General features: G+C 33.5%; 2 protein-coding genes and 1 pseudogene across 9 annotated transcripts in view; 1 reads left to right on the top strand and 2 right to left on the bottom strand.

Moving 5' to 3' along the window:
• Positions 1-2532: 2532 nt before the first annotated feature.
• On the top strand, positions 2533-11730 carry LOC111402099 (annotated as a pseudogene).
• An 82-nt stretch (positions 11731-11812) lies between these two features.
• LOC111402098 (probable E3 ubiquitin-protein ligase XERICO) lies at positions 11813-14212 on the bottom strand. Of its 2 annotated transcripts, XM_023030168.1 has the most exons (3): positions 13852-14139; positions 13180-13253; positions 11813-12559 (listed from the first exon to the last, which is right to left on the bottom strand). In XM_023030168.1, exon 3 carries the CDS (start codon positions 12543-12545, stop codon positions 12087-12089), a length of 459 nt encoding a protein of 152 aa, XP_022885936.1. In that variant the 5' UTR covers positions 12546-12559; positions 13180-13253; positions 13852-14139; the 3' UTR covers positions 11813-12086. The 2 variants fall into 2 exon arrangements, with proteins under 2 accessions (XP_022885936.1, XP_022885935.1); XM_023030167.1 differs by lacking the exon at positions 13180-13253 and having other exon boundaries at positions 13852-14212.
• Positions 14213-15590: 1378 nt separating this feature from the next.
• Positions 15591-22810, bottom strand: part of LOC111402097 (zinc finger protein CONSTANS-LIKE 10-like) — a 20362-nt gene continuing 13142 nt past the window's right edge. For all 7 annotated transcript variants that reach the window (XM_023030157.1, XM_023030160.1, XM_023030159.1 and 4 more), the window contains one exon: positions 15591-16005. In XM_023030157.1, coding sequence (XP_022885925.1) covers positions 15876-16005 — 130 coding nt within the window. In that variant the 3' untranslated portion in view covers positions 15591-15875. The remainder of the gene's footprint in view (positions 16006-22810) is intronic.

Genomic DNA, 22810 nt, shown 5'->3' with positions numbered 1-22810 from the left:
TCGCTTTGATAACTGCTTTGATAACGGCACGCCTTGATAACCACAACGCTTTATGTTTGTTAACATCTTTGGGCGACTTGAAGGTTTGGGCGATAATAGAGTAACAGCTTTGGGCTACTGTATGGCACTCCGTTCGCTCAGATTCTGGGCGACTTGCAAACTTGGGCGATGGCGTTACTGCGTTCTTGGACCTCCCTATTTGAGCCTTCATCTTGATTTGTTTGATTGGGCTTCGTTTTTTGGGCTATCTGATTTGGGAATCCTCCAATTGGGCTTCACTCCTTGGGCCGTTCGATTTGGGCTGAATTTTTATGTGTCAACAGTTTTGATAAAAGTTAATAAAATATATGATTAAAAAGTTATTAATTCTATGAAATATGTGATTATAATTAATTGTTGATTTTGATTTATATTAAAATCTTTACCAAAATAGGTGCATAATATGCCCGTATTTGATCTCCATTATTTTCAAAATATATTTTTTCTTTTTTATTTTCAATCATACATTCTCTAATAAAACAATATTACATATAAATTCAAAATCTTTTTTTATTTTTTTACCACACATGCTTCATTAAAATACTATTCTAAAATACATTCTGAATGGAAAAAATGGGGCTCAAACGAGTTTTAGATGTTTATGTTGGAATAATAATTAGTTACAGTAATGTTCAGAAAAATAAAATACAGAAATATAAGACTTATCGTCCGATCGAGTCTCGTGACGGTACGATATCCTAAAGTGAAATTGTCCGTCTATAATTGCTGCGATTTCCGTGGACAATCACTCCCAGGATACAATGATCGTAAATCACTTGTGCAGCAATCACGAATGGTTTTTTCAGAACTCTCAATTGTACTCCGAAATATATGTAAAAACCCTAGTATAAGAAATTCAAAATATGCCAAATATGGCACTTTATCTAATTTAATTATTTCTTTCACATTTTATATTTATACCATAAATATGTAACAGTTTATTTATTACAATATTTTGTGATACGAAACGGATCAGATGCCGATCGGGAAAGTGCGGAATGTGCCAACCCAAATTACCCAATCACAGAATTAAGCACACCAACTCACTAAGCACACCAACTCACTTTTTACTTGGTCCCCGATGTATAGAGTTTGTAGCATATTGGTCACCGACCTAGTCTTTTTGCAAGAGTTGTTTACAATCATTTAAAGTTGAATTAAGCTACTTGTACCATCTTGCTTGACATTCTTCCTACGTTGCACAATCTTGACAGTGATATGAATGATTTTTGGGAAAATCAAATGATATGATGGTGCCATATAAAATAATGGTAACAAAAATGTATATATTGATGTACATGTAAAAAAAAAATTGTTTGAAATTGATGTGCTATTAGTCCTCATGAAAAAATTTTGTTCGGAAAAAGAATTATAGGCATGCCATAATTTTTGTTAACTACATTGATTTTAATTATAACAAAACTCCTCAAATTTTGTTTATTTTTGCACTTATATATTAAACTTTTTTCCCTTACTTTTTTTTAACCTCCAATTGATTAATATGTCTTGTTCTTATTAATGATTTTTGCCCAAATATTATGTCATAACGGGAAAAAATATTTTGTAGAACTTATGTAATTGTAGTTTATGTTGGCTATTTTAAAAATTACGAAGGGGAAATAAGTCTATTTGCTTCATTCTAATGAATTTTTTTACAGTCTGTGCTGATTAAAATACAATGAAAAAGAGTTGTGCTACAAGTACTGAATTTTTGCATAGAAATTTTTTTGCAAGTGTTGAAACATCATTCAAAGATGGGAGAAAAAACATAAAACACAAACGAAAAAAAAATTCATTTCAAAATTCTGTATGAATTCTAAAAATTTTCCTTGTACTAAGAAAAAAATTCTTACCGCTTAAAAAATGTGTTAAATGATAATTTTGACAATAGCATTGTATCTTTAATTTCCAAAAAACAATTCATGATTAGTTTCATTAAGGTTTAGTTCGGAGTCATTGTATGTGGCGAGGGAGTGTTTGGAGGGATCGAGACGATAGTAGGTTCGACTGTAGATGATTGGGAGATTAAAATTGTTGATGGGATTTAGTTATAGAGTTTTGGGTAATGATCACAAAAATTTGTCAAATCACCGAGGAATCATGGCAAGGAAAGAATTTGCCTATCAAAAAGGGCCATTGAAAGGCATTGTTGACAAGCCGAGGTGTTGCATTGATTATGTATGCGCAAGCCCCATGTACTGCAAGATCAAGGGCTGATGTCACACCACCTCGGCTTGGATTTAAACCCTAGATTTAATCTACGGTTGTGTAGCAGCGTTCTGACAAGGAAAGTGAAGGTCGTTCCTGATCCTTTCTCAAACCTATTACCATTATTATTTGAGTAGGGGTTGAAGGTGATGGTGACCTGACGTATGATTGGAATGCGGTGGTTATGAAATTGAGGGTGGGGGAAAATTTTTAAGTCATAAAATATATGGTTAAAAATAATTTTAAGAAATTAATTTTCAAACCACTACCTCACAAGCTCTAAATCTCCTTATTTTCCACACTCGTAGCTCCAAGTTCATAGGAATATGATAGAGTGCAGTCAACCGAAAGAGAAAATCAGAGGAGAGAGAGATTGAAAATGTTAATAATGCTATTGAATCCATGAGTTGCTGCGCTGTGCGCTCTGACTTTGATTTTCAATCTGCATTTCCAGCATACACAATTGGCAATGGACTCGGAGTTTCGTACATATAGCCATACTTCACTATCACAGCAAGATCTGTAAAAACTCAAATATTTTTTTTCATTATATTGACTTTTTCTCCTGTTTCTGAATTTCCTTTTCATTTGTTTGCAATACCCATTTTCTCAAGCGTTTCAGTTCCATTTTTCGGTCTTGGAGATTGCAAGATAAAGGTTGTTTAATTGGGTTCCGGTTATGTCTCGAAGTGGGATTTTTAGGTCCGAAAATCTGGGCCAAAATGCAATAGCAAGGATACGCAACCTCTGCTTCGCTTTGTGTGTAACTGGGGTCTTGATTTTTATGTTGGATAATTTAGTTCTTTAAATTATCGGATCTTTCATGTTAAATAATCAAGAAATATAAGAATTAAAGCGGAAGTATACCTGAATCAGACATGGTTAATGCAATAGGAATTTCGCGGTATGGTTTTCCAAATCTACACGCAATCTCCTTTTCCTCTCTGTGATGGGATGCAGTAGAGAATGAATAATTCATTGCGTATGATCTGGGGACCATAACCTATTTATATAGGGATACCCTTTGACCTAATTCGGCCCATCATAGAATTAGGACTTGGGTCCGGTCTCTACACATATGTAAACTCATACTTTAATTGGATACATTAAAATCCAAAACTGAAACCATATTAGATCACTTTAATTGGACTCAACCGAATTCGATAGCCTATAATTTAACACACAATTATTCACACATACAAGCCCATCTTTAATTAAAAAATCCTTACAATCTCCCACTTGGGCTATATGTGTCACCTTATAATTGTGCATTAAACATAACCTTATGAGTACTCAGAATTTTGTTATCATTACCGAATGTATCCCCAAACAATCCCGTCCATCAATCATATCAACATAGGATCAAAGCAGCTTTCACTACTTTCACGTAGCTAAACCCATCAATGGTCAAGTATATCAATATAACTGAATGACATGGATCAAGCATGGATATGTAGCATGGAAATTACATGTAATGTGATCTGTAACATGCCTATTTCCAACTGGTCCACCTTAATACCTTAGTGAGATCATTTTAAACAAGTTCAGAGATAATTAACCAAATAACTTTATAACTGAAAATAACTTTAACTTTAAACCGTATCCGAAATAACAGTACATGTGTCCAATATGAAAAGCAAAAATACAAACTCCCACTGAAACTAGATATCCTCAAGAGACATTACACTCATATGAGTAGTGTGCTCATGAAAGACCTTGGGTATCAATCCCTTAGTAAGTGGATCCGCAACCATGGAGTTTGTCCCAATATGCTCTACTGACACCTGTCCACTCTGAACTCTTTCTTTAACAGCAAGAAATTTGATCTCTATGTGTTTTGACTTTGTCGAGCTCCTGTTGTTATTAGAATACAGCACTACTGATTTATTGTCACAAAATATCTTAAGTGGTCTTTCTATATTGTCCACAATACGCAGCCTAGTAACAAAATTACGCAGCCATATTCCATGACTTGATGCCTCATAATACGCTATAAACTCCGCTGCCATGGTGGAAGTAGCTATGAGTGTCTGCTTAGCACTCTTCCAGGAAATAGCACCTCCTGCAAGCAGGTAAATATAGCCTGAAGCGGATCTCCTACTATCTTGGCATCCCGCGAAATCGGAATCAGAATAACCAATGATCTCCAACTAATACGATCTCCTGTATGTGAGCATGTAGTCTTTTGTTCTCTGTAAATACCGCATGACCCGTTTGGCTGCTTTCCAATGATCCATTCCCGAGTTACTTAAATATCTCCCTAGCATCCCAACGATGTACGCTATATCCGGACGCGTACAAACCTGAGCCTACATCAGACCCCCTATAACTGAGGAATAAGGAATCTTCTGCATATCTTTAATTTCCAAGTCATTTTTAGGGCACTGACTTAAGCTGAACTTGTCTCCTTTAGCCACAGGGGTGTCACATGGTTTACAATCTTGCATGCCATATCTTTTAAGTACCTTTTCGATATAGTTCTTTTGTGATAATCCAAGAATACCTCGAGAACGATATCGGTATATTTGAATTTCTAATACAAAAGAGGCATCACCAAGATCTTTCATCTCAAAATTCTTTGCTAGAAATCTCTTGGTTTCGTGCAATAAGCCTATATCGTTGTTGGCAAGCAATATGTCATCGACATATAAAACCAGAAAAATATACTTGCTCCCACTGAACTTGTGGTATATACAATCATCAACCAAATTCATCTCAAAACCAAATGAAATGATCACCTGATGAAACTTGTAATACCATTGATGAGACGCCTGTTTGAGTCCATAGATGGATTTCTTTAATTTACAAATCATTTGTTTTGCATCGTCCGATACAAAGTTTTCTGGTTGTATCATATAAATTGTTTCATCAATGTCACCATTGAGAAACGCTGTCTTAACATCCATCTGATGTAGCTCAAGATCGAAATGCGCTACCAATGCTATTATAGTCCTGAAAGAGTCTTTCGAAGAAACCGGAGAGAAAGTCTCTTTATAATCGATGCCTTCTTTCTGTGTAAAACCCTTTGTGACAAGACGAGCCTTATACCTCTCTACATCACCTTTCGAATCCCTCTTGGTCTTAAATATTCATTTGCAACCAATGGGTTTCGCACATTCAGGCAATGGAACAAGGTCCCATACGTCATTGTCCTTCATGGACTTTATCTCTTCATTCATAGCATCGAGCCACTTTTGACAGTTAGAACTTTCCATGGCTTGACGGAAGTTGATCGGATCATCTTCCACCATTCCAATGTCAACTTCATGTTCTTGAAGAAATACGATGTAATCATTCGAAACCGCACTTCTCCTCTCTCTAGTGGATCTTCTTAATGGCATTGCTTCTTGAGGGTGTAGAGTTTGTTCTTCTGGAACAATATGTTGATCTTGAGAGGGAGGTATGACATTGTCTTGATTCAGAGTTACTTCTTGAACAATATCAGGGATAGAAACCTGATCATTGTCAATGGCAATTGGAGGAATTTCAACATATTCCTCCTCAAAGACAAAGCTTGTAACCCTTTCTCCCCCCGCAAACTCAACATCCTCAAAGAACCTAACATTTCCTGTCTCGAAAATTGCCTTAGTTGTGGGATCATAAAACTTGTAACCCCTGGACCTTTCAGAATATCCAATGAAATAGCAACTGATGGTCTTTGGGTCCAGTTTCTTTTCATTTGGCTTATAAGGCCTTGCCTCAGCTGGACACCCCCAAATATGTATATGCTTCAAACTAGGCTTCTTGCCGGTCCAAAGCTCATATGGGGTTTTATCAGTGGCCTTAGTTGGAACTCTGTTGAGTATATAAGCTGCAGTCTTTAATGCTTCACCCCAGAGAGATTTTGGTAAGGTAGAATGACTAATCATACTCCTCACCATGTTCTTAAGCGTTGTGTTTCGTCTTTCAGCAACATCATTCATAGTAGGCGAACCCGGCATAGTGTACTGTGAGACGATACCGCATTCCTCTAGGAATTTAGCAAACGGTCCTGGACGCCGTTCACCTGAACCGTCATATCTGCCATAGTATTCACCCCCACGGTCAGATCTGACGCTTTTAATCCTTTTGCCAAGTTGGTTCTCAACTTCAGCTTTATAGTTTTTGAACACATCCAGTGACTGTAATTTTTCATGAATGAGATATATGTAGCCATATCTTGAAAAGTTGTCTATGAACGTTATAAAATATTGTTGACCATTCCAAGAACCCGTAGGGAATGGTCCACAAATATCCGTATGTATAAGTTCTAAGACGTCCGAAGTCCTATTGGCTTGAAATCTCCTTTTATTGGTTTGTTTTCCCTTAATACAGTTGACACACAAATTATAATCTATGAAGTCAAGAGGGTCGAGAATCCCGTCAAACACAAGTCTCTCAATTCTCCTTTTGGAGATGTGACCTAATCTCTTGTGCCACAACGAGGTAGAATTCTCGCCGTTTAATTTTCGCTTTACACCTCGAGTACTTATATGCAAGGTTTCATTATAAGAAACAATTGTATCAATTGAATAAAGATTATCGTAACCTGATAAAGAACCGGAACCAACCAATTTTGAATCATGAAACAAACTAAATTTTCCATTTTCAAAAGAACAAGTATAACCAAATTTGTCCAAAACAGAAATAGAAATCAAATTCTGTCTAAAAGACGGTACAATAGATGTCTCAACAAGATCCAAATAAAATCCAGTCTTTAACAATAATCTAAATTTTTCTATTGCATCTACTTCCATTCTATTACCGTCGTCAGTATAGATGTATCTTTCACCATCACTTGGTTTTCGGCAACTCAGGCAACCCTGCATAGACATACTGATGTGAGTTGTTGCACCAGAATCTATCCACCATGTATGTCTAGGTACCGAAGTTAAATTAACCTCAGAACAAATCAAATGAAGAAGAGTACCTTTCTTTACACGCCATGCGTGGTAATTGGTGCAATTCTTCTTCTTATGACCTACAACTCCACAGAAGAAACAACCGCCTTCAGTTGGTTCCTTATGCTGTTTCTTTTGTGGTGCCGTACCTGCAGCTTCCTTGTTAATCTTCCTTTTCTTGTTGCTTTTGTCTTTAGAGGTGGTGGCTAAATGAGCACTTTCTGTCTTTTCATGCTTCAGTCTTTCCTCTTCCTGGACACAGTGTGAGATGAGCTCATTAAGGGACCATGAGTCCTTTTGACAGTTATAGCTCACCTTGAATTGATTGAAATGTGCCGGAAGGGATATCAGAACCAAGTGCACTAACAAGTCTTCAGATAAATCCAACTTGAGTGCCTTTAGTTTTGAAGTAATGTGAGACATTTCCATAATGTACTCCCAAATGTTTCCTTTCCCTTTATACATCATTGAGACAAGATTTGCCAAAAGTGTAGTTGTTTCAGCCTTTTCATTCTTGGCAAACCTCTTCTCAAGGTCCTCAAGGAAACCTTTAGTCGTAATCACCTTATCGGACATAGTGCCCCGGAATGCCTCTGGAATAGCACGCTTCATGACCATTAAGCTTATGCGGTTCGATCGTTCCCACTTTTCCATCTCTCTCTTGTCATCAGAGGTACTCTTATCAGTAAGTGCAGCAGGTTGATCGACCCGTAAAGCAAGGTCTAGGTCCATGACTCCGAGAACAATCATAACATTCTCTTGCCATGCCCTGAAGTTTGTGCCATTTAACATTGGAATTGAATTGATGCTAGCAGAGATATTAGCAGCAGAACCTGAAATTGAATTAGAGAATATTTATTATGAATAGCTCACATGAATATCTTTAATATGCAAATAATAATAATCTCAAATAGTGGTATGGCCCATCACAAGATACCAAACACAATATCAATATCCAATCTTTGGACAGAGATATTGACTTGTAAGCGGTATTCTTGGTGTAGTGATCAAATATTGACGATAAAACAACGTGTCAATCAATAAACCTTTCTTTGGACTGATTTATTGATCACACATTAAACCAAATAATCGTCACACGTTTATCATCACAGGTGCACGTGTATTCGGCTAAATATTGACATTCCTTTGGGCCGACCAATATTCCCATGAATAACACATGCACATACACTTTTTAACATTCTAAGTTAGTCAATTTTCACAAGAGAGGTTGCTTTGGCAACATGTTGCTTCAATTAACTAACTTTCGAATATTATATCTCTTAAAAGAGTCTTTAATACCAAAATTTGAGAAAGAGAATCACCAATTTTGCATATTTTGATTAGTTTTAAACTTTAGGGGCCTTAGGATTAATAATTCAAAACTTTAAGGGGGCAAAATTAATTAATTCCAAACTTTAGGAGTTGAAATTAATAAACTTGAACTTTATAGACCATAATTAATTAATTCAATACTTTAGAGGATCAATTAAAACAAATTATAAAACTTTAGGGGCCAAAATTGACCAATTCAAAACTTTAGGGATCAAATTTTAAAAATTTGAAACTTTAGGGGTCAATTTGAATTAATTATGAACTTAGGGGGCCAATTTGAATTAATAATTAAATTTTGAAGGCTTTAATTATAAATTCAGAACTTTAACGGCCCGAATTAATTAATTTTAAAACCTTAGGGACTGAATTATTAAATTCGAAACTTAAAGGCTCAAATCTCAATATAACTTAAAGGTTATGGACTGAAACCTTAATTTTATAACCCTAACCTAATTGCAACCAGAGGCCTCAACTTATCTAATTTACAGAAGAGGCCCCCGCTTCCAAATTCAGCCAAAAAAACCAGAAAACCCTAAAAATATTTTTTTTTCTTTCCTAGGGCGGCGCCGGCGCCGACATGTGCCGCCGCTTACAGGTTGGCCGGTGCTCCTTTCTTCTTGGCAACGCCCGATGTTGCAGTGTTGGTAGCAGCGCAAAGCGCTGCAACTTCGCGCTGCCGCTGGCAGTAGCCGGGATGCCGTCGAATTTTTTTTTTTTTTTTTTAATCTAAATCTCCAAAAATTCGAATTCCAAATATGAATTTTCTAAACTAATTAATCCGAACGAAAATAACAGAAATTATACTGCAAGAATTTTCAAATTTAACAAAATATATAACCAAAAATTGTTAAATCTGAAAATTTCAAAATATATTGCAAGAACCAAACTAAAAATTTTGATTCTCAATGATTCAACATGAAGAGGCTCTGATACCACTTGTTGGATAATTTAGTTCTTTAAATTATCGGATCATTCATGTTAAATTATCAAGAAATATAAGAATTAAAGTGGAAGCATACCTGAATCAAATATGGTTAATGCAATAGGAATTTCGCGGTATGGTCTTCCAAATCTACACGCAGTCTCATTTTCCTCTCTGTGATAGGATGCAATAGAGAATGAATAATTCGTTGCGTGTGATCTGGGGACCATAGCCTATTTATATAGGGATGCCCTTTGACCTAATTCGGCTCATCATAGAATTAGGACTTGGGTCCGGTCTCTACACATATGTAAACCTATACTTTAATTGGATATATTAAAGCCCAAAACCGAAACCATATTAGATCAATTTAATTGGGCTCAACCGAATTCGATAGCCTATAATTTAACACACAATTATTCACACATACAAGCTCATCTTTAATTGAAAAAATCCTTACATTTTATTGTAATGGCTGCAACTTATGAACCTGATGACCCAATGTTCCACCCTTCCGATGCCACATTCAAATCTGATAACTCTGTTGTCAAGACTGGCGAGGACTTGGTGGTCTCCAATGAGATTGCCTTCGAGAAGGCCACGAAACGTGGTTGTAATGAGAAATTTGATGACCGTATTGATTGTGGCGATCCAGAGGCGTTCCATTAATGGGGCTGCCATTGAGAAATTTAAAGACACAGATTTCTACCGGTTTGGCAAACCAGTTCGTTGGATCAATGATAGTTCTTGCCACATGGCATGGCGGTTTAGGCCTAAAGAAGGGAAGACTACTGCATTTGATACGGATTACAGAAACTTTGTGATCGTGAAGGAGAATTGTACACTTTGTGTTGTTGGGATTGGGGATTATCATTCGGGGGTGAATGCGATGAGGAGCAAAAGGAAGGGTAAAGACATGGAGAGGGGGATATTAGAGATGATTGGGGAGACACTGAATGATTTGCTTCCCATGGTGGAATTGGATGGCATGTTTAGTCGTGGAAAATATTTGATTTATTCTGGTGGTGGTGATAGGTGCAAAAGCATGCATCAGTTCTTGTACAGTTTCAATTGTATGTTGGGTGAAGCTCAGTACTTAAACTGGGCCTTGGTTTTGGATTCGACAGCATGTTTGCCATCGATCGACACATTGTCCAGTCAAGATGAGGATGGTAAAGATTTCAGGTTTTACCATGACATTGAGCATCTGAAGGAATCGGCTCCAGTGCTGGATCAGGCTCAATTTTGGTCAGACTGAAGAACAAGAGGCGAGTTGAAGATGGGTTGACTCTTCATCTTGTGGAAGATCATAAAATTACGCCAATGGAACTAGCTGGAGTGGATGATCCTCTGATCATGAGGAAGTTAGGGACCGTGGAGCCGGATAATTACTCATACAGTGTGTGTGAAGGCAAGATGGAACAGGTTATTTCAAGGCCATGGCATAAGGTATGGAAGTCGAGAAGTATGTTGGATGTAGCATGTGCTATTGCTATGAGAATGGATTGGGATTTCGACGCCATTCATGTTGAGAGAGGAGATAAGGCGAGGAATAAGGAGCAACGGCCTATTCTCGATAGAGATACATCACCAGAAGCTCTTCTGGTGACTTTGCAGGACAAAATTGAAGCAGGAAGTAACTTGTATATCTCAACAAATGAACCAAATACATCCTTTCTCGATCCTTTAAAAGCCAGGTGCTCAACTCATTTCCTTGATGAATTTAAAGATCTCTGGTATGAAAACAGTGACTGGTATGCAGAGATTAAAAAGCTCAATAATGAAAAACCAGTTGAACTAGATGGCTACATGAGGATGTCTATTGAAGATGAAAGTGTTGTTGATGGCAAAAAAGAAGATTGAAACTTTCGATGATCTCACCAAAGACTGCAAGGATGGTATTAATACATGCACATCTGCCAGCTAAATCATATACAGTGTCTCAGATTTCTGTGTACATTTTATGTTCTGTTTCTCAATTATTTTGAGTCCTCATCAACCATAGGTGCTCTAGTTGAAGCTTGTTTGAATCTTTAATTATTTCATTAGTTGGTATCCTCTAAAGTGATTTTTCAATTGTTGTCTTTATTACTTTACTGGTAATTTTTTTGAATAGTAAACTGAGAAATGTTTTCTCCTGTGTTTGTTATCTAAACGCAATTAGGGTCTACATTGACCCTGTTTCAATGTATTTGAATTTTAGCATATGAAATGAAAGTAGTAGTCTTTGCAATATAAACGAAGTACAAGATTCTATCGAAGGAATGTTTCCATTTATTTCGAACAAGAGAAAGAGGACGATATTGAGTTTGAACTGGTACAGAGTACCAAAAAAAGATGCTTAAACCTACTGTCAATCTTGTTCTGGATGAGTGGGCTGTTTACTAGTTAGAACATCCTAGATGAAGACGGTCATCCAACGGAATCATGGTGAAACAAAGAAGTTGCACATCTCAATTACAACGGACAGAGGGTGATTTTCATAAAGCCTGAACTCGACTAAAATCTCAGGTACATGGATATCAGAAGCTTTTCAAAGTATTTACAACAGATATATTGGTCAACAAGGACCCGTCACTACAAGAGGACGCAAACAGAACAGCGAAACAAAAGCATCAAATCGCATAAGCCGATGCACACAATCTTATAGATATTCTGTACAAACTATGCAGAAAACCAGGACTTAGCAAGTGATCAGTAAGGACTCACATTGGACAGGCATCTTCTTCGACTTCTTCTTGAGGAACCATGTTATTTCTACAAAGAGGGCACGTGATGTTCCAATAGTTCAACCACTTCTCAAGACAAGACTTGTGGAAAACATGACCGCAAGACAGTTGGTTAACCTCTGCATTTGGCTTGAATTCAGCCAAGCAGACTGAGCACTCTTGTTGGGGACAGTCAAATGTGAATATTGAGTCATAGCGTATCGCTGGTGTTCGGCTACGGAACTCCTCCATGTACGATTCTGACGGACTTTTGTGACATTGAACTGAGTCTAAATGCTCCATGGAGAATTCTTCCCATGAAGCAATGCGGATGCCAATGACAAGAAGAAGAGACCGAACAATCTCCTTCATAATTGAAATGGATATGGCTGTGTTTGCCAGAATTACACAGAGCACACCCGCATCAGCTGCACTGGAATATGTTGAAAGACCCATTTTGGACGTGGAACCTAATGGACAATTTTGAATTATGGACTCAGCCGAAATGAGAATATAAAAAAATAAACCAAGACTAATAGTCTCAGCACAGATTATCAGTTTGATACACCATGTTATGCCAAACATAGTCCATTTTGGCAGAATAAAGCTTGAGAGATAATAAGGAATAAAAATAAACCAATCTTCTCACTATTTGTTTTTTTGTCTTTCGGGACGATACTAGAAAACTGATCCTTCAACCCTTCCAAGAACCATTTTACCTTTTTGTTTCTCCTTTTCTATGCAGCAAATCAAATTGATGAAAATATCAATTAAAGAAGGTTTTGAGATTTGATTCCTGGATGGAAAGTTAGTACATCCTTCAGGAAGAGAAATATAAAATGCACTGGCAAACTTGATTCTACTGTTTTTTATATTGTTTTCTTGTTAATGTTTTCATGCTTCATCAAAATGAGATAAGAGAAACTTGAAGAATTAACACGTGTTTGCATTCAAATCATCACTAGCACAGGAAGTTCACAGCTAAACATGTATTAATTGTCAGGAACAGATAAAAGTTAACGTAATCAGAAAGCAATTCTCTTATGGCTTTTTGAGCAAAAATATTTAGTAGAATATATGCACAAATTACCCTGTGATGTCTATTAGAATTGTTAGACTTTGCAAACTATTACAGGATTTCTACAGGAGCTCTGTAAAAAGGATCTGCAATCAAACAAAACAATCAGGTTTAAAAGGGCAAACAATGGTTCAATTGTGCAAACTCTAAATCAAATGGTAATCTGATGCTGGGTGAGACAGGTGATGATATTTTAGTAGGTAAATTAGACAACAGAACTTCAGCGAAGAAGACAATCATTGTCTACAACCCATTCTCTCATTTCTCTTTATTCTACAATTATTTATTCCAAAAACCCTGAAAGTTAAGCCATATGATGCTTAAATTATGCCCTTTTTCTGATACATCAAGAAGGAAGCCATACGTTTCAAGAAATTCTAGAAAACAGCTCTTGGAATTGAAATTTTGAATGGATCTTCCTCTGTATAACAGAAAACACCTCTGTAGAATTCATTATGAAAACAGATGCATAACTTCATCATCCATCTAAAATTAAAAACATTCGGTACATATATATGAATTCTGGGGAAACATAAAAAGGTCCTAAATTATATAATAAAACAAAAGAACTTGAAAATATGAGATCTGGGATAGATAATAATGAATTGAAACGCATCAAAAAGTTCAACAAAAAAAAAACCATATTTATTCCCGAACGAAAGAGAAAAAATAAGAGAGACTTACAGATTGGATCAGCTCAGAAGTTAGAGCCCTAGCAAATCAGGAAATTTTGGGGGATGTAAAAAGGAGAAATTGGAAGGTGAAGAAGTGTTGACAACGGTGGATGATAATCGTCTTCAATGGAATTTATTTATACAATCAAAATCTGCAGACCCCACCACAATTTTCACTTTCTTCCCACCATGTCTTTGCTTGTAATACACTGTACAATGTCAAAGTTTAACCTTTTTCTTACATTATCCTTTTGGGTACTTTTAACATCTTTCAGTTGTTCTAGCTTCATCCACTGGGCCGAAAGAGTAGGGTCACAAAAACAGCGGTCGACCTCCCTTTCCAACCAAGAACGACTTGGTAGGACCGTTTTACATATTTATCCACTCAAATCAATATATGAACTCTTAGACAAGTATTACTTGTGGTTAAGAGAGTGTTTCATACGCAGCGATTTGAATGGATGGACAATCTTCTCACCCGTGCATATAGAATTATCCACTAAAGTGCAAATGATCGAAATAATTAGTAGCGGAGCTACAATCTTCATGTTTGGGAAAAATTTTAAATTCTATATAGATTTTCAAGTGGGCGAGATTGCTAGTCCTAATCCCCTAGCTCGCCCCTCAAAGTATCGACAATAAGTTTGAAAAAATATCTAAAAATATCAAATTTAGATATTTGTTAAAGATCTGGGTATGTATTAATTGTAGTTAATAAAATCAGTAGAAAATAGTTTTATTATAAATAAGATAAAAAGAAATTTATTAATTTATTTAAATTACAATGGCAAGAGAGAGGAAGGGGTGTACTCGTCCTACATTCTTTTGAAAGTGGGCGGTGTGAGGTAGGAATGAAGGAGCTACAAGTGCAACGGGAGGCGAAAGGAGATCAATCATGTTACTTGTACAATTTATTTTACAACTTGATTTACAATACATGAATTGTTGAACATCATATTCATTTATTTGAAAAATTGTTTTTAAAATTAATGGCCAAAATTTTTTCAACACATTTGTTGTCAACCAAATTGTACATAAATGTTGTACAAGTGGCTTTAATCTTCCATAAAATGGTAGATATGATTGAATAAGATCCCGGAAAAAGTACAAAAGCTCAGAAATTTATCATACAATTTAACATTTTTTCATTCTTTGAACAACTTGACAAAGAATAATAGTGGAGTTTACTCTGTTATGAAACTTGTTACGGATATGTGGACATACTCTTTAACAACAAGAAGAGCAATTAATTTTTGCACGTTTTCAATCATGTTTAAAATAAGAAGCACACGGATATGTTGACGTTTTGATGTTTGGAAAAATAGAAGTTACTTTTATGATAATATATGGACAAGATTCCTTTCCAAGATAAAAATTTCACCCTTTTCCATGCTATTTACCAGATGTTAAGATTAGATTTAGGAATAGAAAAAAGATGGATGTTGGAATTTTTCTCCAATATAAGCTTTACATTAGTATTAAGGAAAATGCTGGTGTACACACGACTTTTACACCCTCCTCACTTGGAGGGGGGCCCACAAATATTTTATTACACGTGGGCCCCCCTCCATGTGAGCATTTTTAAAGTCGTCATTGTGTATACACAGCACAACCCTAGTATTAATTGAGTTTAGCCAGGTGGATTAGCGCTGTTTAATCCACTGTGGCAATTAACGTCAATTTTTTTTTTTTTTTTTTCAAATGATTATAAGAATACTGTAATGACCAATTTGAGGCAGTAACCACTGGTGAAAAAACAACAGATAAATTACAATAGCAAGGTGCTTCTGCATTAAAAGTTGACGACTCCTGTACATGGCTAGCTGACCTGTCAATATCAAAATGATGATTCTTCAATCTTGCTGTGTCCACCAATTAAAGATGCTAATCAAACATGAACAACAAAAATAATTTTGATCTCTATGTGAACTTGAAGATCTGGCATATTGAATGCAGGAATTGGCTCTCTCAACATAACCTCTACAATTTTTCATTCATCAGAGTCATCCATTTGCACGAGCAAAAGATTTATACTCAGCAACTTTGTGTTTTGCTTAATGGATCATAATCATAAGCATCCCCTGCCTTCACGAACCGTCCCTTCACACGCCTCCTTACATCTGCTCTTGACTTGCGAGATTCGTATCTCACTCTCTTCTCGAATCTGTCAAAAGTATTCAATTTAAAAGACTATATTAGGAAATGGAAAAATGGAAGACTCGACAAGCGTTACTACATAGACTAATCCCTAGACCCAGTTAAACAAAACATCATCATCCGCCGAAAACGGAAATTATTTAAATATTAATAATTCCACTTAAAAGGGATAAGGCGTCCTAAATGCATGCTCATCACTGTATATTATCGAAATTCTTTCGCTTGCCCCCTTCTTTCTGTAACCTATATATCCAATCGTTGACTAGAATTGATGGAAGTTGTCACAGCCAGCCCCACGAACACACGTCAGATTTTACACCACATGTGTTCATTTATGGAAAAATTACAGCTGGGGTCCTCATCCCCCAAATAGAGTAAGATTAGTCGTATTTAGCTCCCAACCTTTCAATTTTGTAGCAGTAGGGTCCCCAACGAATGGATTTTGTATTTGACTGTTAGAACATCAAAATCCGATCGAAAAGATGATACTACCTGAAGTTTTGAGTTAAAATAAATAAATAAAGAAAAGGAAAAAAACAGCCGCTTCCCAAACCACACCCACTCCTGCTATTTACATGCCACAGCCACCATCCCCACCGCCTTCACAGCTCGACAAAAGGAGTAACACTTCTTGGGGCCTGGCTCCAACATCTACCTAACAAGGCTTTTTGAACTTTCATATATTAGAGGTTACGGTTCCCTCTTACAATCCATGGCTCCTCTTAAAGTTGCTAAAGAAACATCCAGTTCAGTTTTTATGCAGTAAAGACTTACCCGTAGTAATTGTTCTAGAAATGGCTTTATAGTGGAAAACTGAAATGCACTTGTTCCAAATGGCGAACCTTTACATATTGAGAGAATTTAAATTATTGCAAGCGGATCAAATTGGATTGGATCTTCCAAATTTAGCACTCTGATTCATGATTGTAGGCAGCTGGAACAACTGAGGGGTGGGAATGGGGGTGCAAATCGAATACTTTGTTTTTTATTTTTAAATGATTCATATTTGACCAAAAAAATATAGATTTACATTTCAAAAATATTTTTTCATTAATATTTTGCTATTCATTTTCATCTATTTGATTTTGAACAATAATTTTATTAATATTTTGCTCATCACAAGAAAATGCATATTTATATTTTAAAAAATTGTTTATTTGATACAAGCAATCAATTCAAGTAATCGAAAGAAAAACAAATAACCAATATTCAATACTAATAATTAGTCAAATAAACACAATTCATTAGATATAGGTTAAGGGGCTGTTTGGGCTCGATTTTTTCATCAAAAAAATTGATTTTTTGACCGTTATTTTACTATTCCAACCGTCATATTTGACTTCTTCTCTCACAGGTGGACCTCACTTTTTTCCTAACGGTCAAAAAATCAATTCTCAAAATCACTCCCAAACAGGCTCTAAAATTTATATAATCAATTTGGATATGTGCTATATACACAAATATGATAGAAGAAAATGCAAATTTAGGTTCTAATTAGTTGAAAACTTGATTGAAAAGTGAAAATTTATAGTAGATATGATAATTATAGATAAATTATAAACAAATTTTAAAAAATTAGAAGAGTTAATATTTTGGTAAAAAGTTTGGGGGAGAGAATACAATAGAGTAGTAAAAAAGAGAGAAAATTCAAATTTATCGTGATTCTGTCTCTGTTTGCTGGGAATTAAAGTCCGATTTTTAGTAAATTTTGATAAAATTTTAGAAGTTAAGGAATCCAGAAAATATATTATTAAAAATAATTATTAACTTTGATTTAGATTAAAATTTCAATTTCAATTGATACCAAACATGACTTAAGAAAAAAAAAAAAAAACCAAGAAGGAAAGATCTCAAAAGTTGAGGGGTCACTTGACCCCCCATGATCCCCCCCTACGTCCGCCCATGACTGGAAGGCTGATGGTGAAGGCAGGTGGTGATATCGACATGATGCAAAGATTGCAGTAAAAGGCGCAAGAATAATAGGTAGGGCAACAGTCACAAAAGTGAAAGTTGAATTTATTTTTATTATTATTTTATATATATATATATATATATATATATAATGGGGGGGGGGGGATGTTTTTNNTATTATGGGGGGGGGGGTATGCTGTTTTGTTTAGTCTGTTGTTTAGGCTGTTTTTTAAACTTTTAATAACTTTAATCCTACTCAGTACTCTCCTTAATTTTTAATAAATCTTTTCTTAGAATCATATATAAATCCCTTACTTTTTTTTCTTTTTTCTTTTTCATTTAAATTTTCACCACCTATGACATATAAACTTGAACCTGATTTCTTTTTATAAGGTTACCCGTGGCACTCCCTTATAAAATTCTTAGATTAATTTATCTCTTTCCCCAGCATCTCTAGAAAACATCAAAAGGCTCACTCCGACTAAAAGTTTTCACTCATCTGGGTCACTCAAGATTAACCTAAAAACAGTATGACTTCTAAAAATCAAGTTATGCTTTTATTATATGCATAGAATGAAATGAGAAATATAACAAATATTTACTTAAAGAAAAACATAAACATAAGAATATAAATCAGGGATTTATAAATTCATCTTTAAAAGATTTACAACTAAGGATTTCCCTTTCGGAAAGTCCCTAAAATTCTAAAATAAACGTAAAAAAGAAAAAAAGAATACCTTAAATATTCACAAGAATGTTTCAACTATACAATATTTTTTGAACTGAGAATTTTTCTGGAGGAGATGTTTCAAAGGTTTTTTAGATAGCAGAGAGTACACAGGTTGTAAACTTCTGCCTAAACCAAATGAAACTCCTTCCTTAAATAGAAAAATTCTTGGGAGCAAAAAGTCTAAACTATCCTTAGAAAAGGCACACGTTTCACCGAGAAACTTCTGGCCATTNTTAGGTTTAATAGATTTGGGATGTAGCAATTGTATAATTAATAAGAAATTAATACCAAAACAATACATAACATATTCAGATAACCAATAGAAGCACAACAAATGGATGGAGAACTTTATACCTATACAGAATTATTACAATCAAATAGTAAAATTAGTTTTAAGACAAATTGTTTTATGTGAATTAAAAATTAAAAATCCAGAATATATAATTAAAACTAAAAATATAGAAGCTACAAATCTAGATTTAGAAGATTTTAAAATACATATAAAAGAACTCTTAGAATTAGGAGTAATTAGAAAATCAGAAAGTTCTCATAGATCAGCAGCCTTTATAGTTAGAAAACATTCAAAAATTGTTAGAGGAAACAGTAGAATGATTATTAATTATAAAAGACTTAATGATAATACTATAGATGATGCTTATAACATACCAGATAAAACAGTTTTAATAAATAAAATACAAGACTGCAAAATTTTTAGTAAATTTGATTTAAAGTCAGGATTTTTGCAAGTAAAAATGCATCCAGAAAGTATTAAATGGACAGCTTTTACTTGTCCAGAAGGACATTTTGAATGGCTTGTAATGCCATTTGGAATTAAGAATGCACCCAGTATCTTCCAAAGAAAAATGAAAAGTATTTTTAATAAACATAGTAAGTTTGTAATAGTATATATAGATGATATTTTAGTATTCCCAGAATATATAATTAAAACTAAAAATATAGAAGCTACAAATCTAGATTTAGAAGATTTTAAAATACATATAAAAGAACTCTTAAAATTAGGAGTAATTAGAAAATCAGAAAGTTCTCATAGATCAGCAGCCTTTATAGTTAGAAAACATTCAAAAATTGTTAGAGGAAACAGTAGAATGATTATTAATTATAAAAGACTTAATGATAATATTATAGATGATGCTTATAACATACCAGATAAAACAGTTTTAATAAATAATAGAATTTCCAGACAAACTTGAAGATTTAAAGCAAATCCAAAAATTTTTAGGATTAGTAAATTATGCTAGACCATTTATAAAAAAATTTAGGAAAAATAGCAGGACCCTTATATGCAAAGACATCCCCTACAGGACAAAGATTTTTTAATCAAGAAGACATAAAATTAGTCCAACAAATAAATTTTTACTTGTCCAGAAGGACATTTTGAATGGCTTGTAATGCCATTTGGAATTAAGAATGCACCCAGTATCTTCCAAAGAAAAATGGAAAGTATTTTTAATAAACATAGTAAGTTTGTAATAGTATATATAGATGATATTTTAGTATTCAGTAAAAATAAACAAGAACATAGAGGTCATTTACAAATAGTATTTTCAGAATTTATTAAACATGGTTTAATAATCAGTAAAAAGAAAATGATCTTATTTAAAGAATTTATAGATTTCTTAGGAGTTAACATAGGAGAAGGTAAAATTAAGTTACAACCCCATATTGCTAAGAAAGTTTTAGAATTTCCAGACAAACTTGAAGATTTAAAGCAAATCCAAAAATTTTTAGGATTAGTAAATTATGCTAGACCATTTATAAAAAATTTAGGAAAAATAGCAGGACCTTTATATGCAAAGACATCTCCTACAGGACAAAGATTTTTTAATCAAGAAGATATAAAACTAGTTCAACAAATAAAAGAAAAAATAAAAACCTTACCAGAATTGGCTATGCCATTAGATTCAAAATACTTAATTATAGAAACAGATGGAAGTATGATAGGATGGGGAGCTATACTAATATGCAAACCTAATAAATATACTGATAAAAATATAGAAAGAATTTGTAGGTATAATAGTGGAAATTATAAAGAGAAAGGAAATTTAAGTAGCATAGATGCAGAATTATTAGCTATAAACTATACTTTAGATAGTTTTGAATTATTTATTATATCTAAGAAAGAAATAACTATAAGAACAGATTGTGTAGCAATAATTTCCTTTGTTAATAAAATGAAAATAGATTCAAAAAGAAGTAGTAGAAGAAGGTGGCTAAACTTTATAGATAGAATTACCAATACAGGAATTAATATAGAATTTGAGCATATTAAAGGTAGTGATAATAAAGACTATAAATTTTGCAAAGATATTTTTACCCCACAAACCTATGGAGCCCCTAGTTCAAGAAAAAATAAATATAGTAATAAAGAAAGAAAGAATAAAACACCTTTTAAGAAAAGATATTTTCTTAGAAAATCCAATAAAAGAAAACTATATTTAGATGAAAAAAGACATGTTAGGAAATTTAAACTAGAAAGAATTTATAAAAATAGACCCAGTTATTATGTTTGTAATAGTAATGAACATTTATCTAAAATCTGTCCAAAAAAGAATAAATAATTATGATAAAAAGAGTACATTAATAGAATGTACTAATGAAGATTTAATACAATTAGATGAATACATTTCAGACAAGGAATCTATTTATAGTATTATATCAATAGAAGATTGGTATTCATCTTGAAAATTTATATTCTTTAGGTAATTTTCTAGTTACTTTTTCTTTTCCTATTTCTCTAAAACTTAGATTTTCTAATGTGTTTGTTAAAACTTTTAGATCTTTTTCTACACTTGATGTGGATGCTATTTCTATTTCTTTAGATTTATTAGAATCTAAAATTCTTTTTATTTCTGTTAAATCTACTTTAGATGATATTTTTTCTAATTTAACAAGTTTTTCTAAAATACTTGAATTTTGATTTTTAATATAATCTAAAGATTCTTTTATCTTTTTAATTTCTTGATCTCTAACTATAATATTTTTTTTTATAATTTCTAAATAATTATTTTGCTTTTTATTTTCTAATTCTAAATTTTTTGATAAATTTATGATTAAGTCTACTAAACAATTCTGACTTGGATCTTCTGAAAATAAATTATGTAATTTATGCTTATTATCTAAATTATACTTAATTATATTATTATCAACTGTTTGTACTTTTTTACTATATTTCATAAGTCTAAGTCTAAGTATTCGTTTTTACTTGGAGAGAAGTCTAATGGAGGATCGGAGTAATTCTTTAAAGAATGAGATAAATAAAATACTATAAATGATGCTTATAACATACCAGATAAGACAGTTTTAATAAATAAAATAAAAGACTGTAAAATTTTTAGTAAATTTGATTTAAAGTTAGGATTTTGGCAAGTAAAAATGCATCCAAAAAGTATTAAATGGACAGCTTTTACTTGTCCAGAAGGACATTTTGAATGGCTTGTAATGCCATTTGGAATTAAGAATGCACCTAGTATATTCCAAAAAAAAAATGGAAAGTATTTTTAATAAACATAGTAAGTTTGTAATAATATATATAGATGACATTTTAGTATTTAGTAAAAATAAACAAGAACATAGAGGACATTTACAAATAATATTTTCAGAATTTATTACACATGGTTTAATAATTAGTAAAAAGAAAATGATTTTATTTAAAGAATTTATAGATTTCTTAGGAGTTAACATAGGAGAAGATAAAATTAAGTTACAACCCCATATTGCTAAGAAAGCTTTAGAATTTTCAGACAAACTAGAAGATTTAAAACAAATCCAAATTTTTTTAGGATTAGTAAATTATGCTAGACCATTTATAAAAGATTTGGGAAAAATAGCAGGACCCTTATATGCAAAGACATCTCCTACAGGATAAAGATTTTTTAATCAAGAAGATATAAAATTAGTTCAACAAATAAGAGAAAAAATAAAAACTTTACCAGAATTGGCTATGCCATTAGATTCAGAATATTTAATTATAGAAACAAATGGAAGTATGACAGTATGAGGAGCAATATTAATATGCAAACCCAATAAATATACTGATAAAAGTACACAAAGAATTTGTAGGTATAATAGTGGAAATTATAAAGAAAAAGGAAATCTAAGTAGCATAGATGTAGAATTATTAGCTATAAATTATGCATTAGATAGTTTTGAA

This window comes from Olea europaea, chromosome 10 (assembly GCF_002742605.1).
Source record: "Olea europaea var. sylvestris chromosome 10, O_europaea_v1, whole genome shotgun sequence".
Taxonomy (NCBI): Eukaryota; Viridiplantae; Streptophyta; class Magnoliopsida; order Lamiales; family Oleaceae; genus Olea; species Olea europaea.
Note: the sequence above shows the minus strand (reverse complement) of the source record. Positions and strands in the feature narration are given on the sequence as shown.

What these genes read in the sequence shown, in the direction of transcription:
- LOC111402098 (XM_023030167.1), bottom strand. Translation starts at nt 12,545, where the DNA reads ATGGGTCTTTCAACATATTCCAGTGCAGCTGATGCGGGTGTGCTCTGT.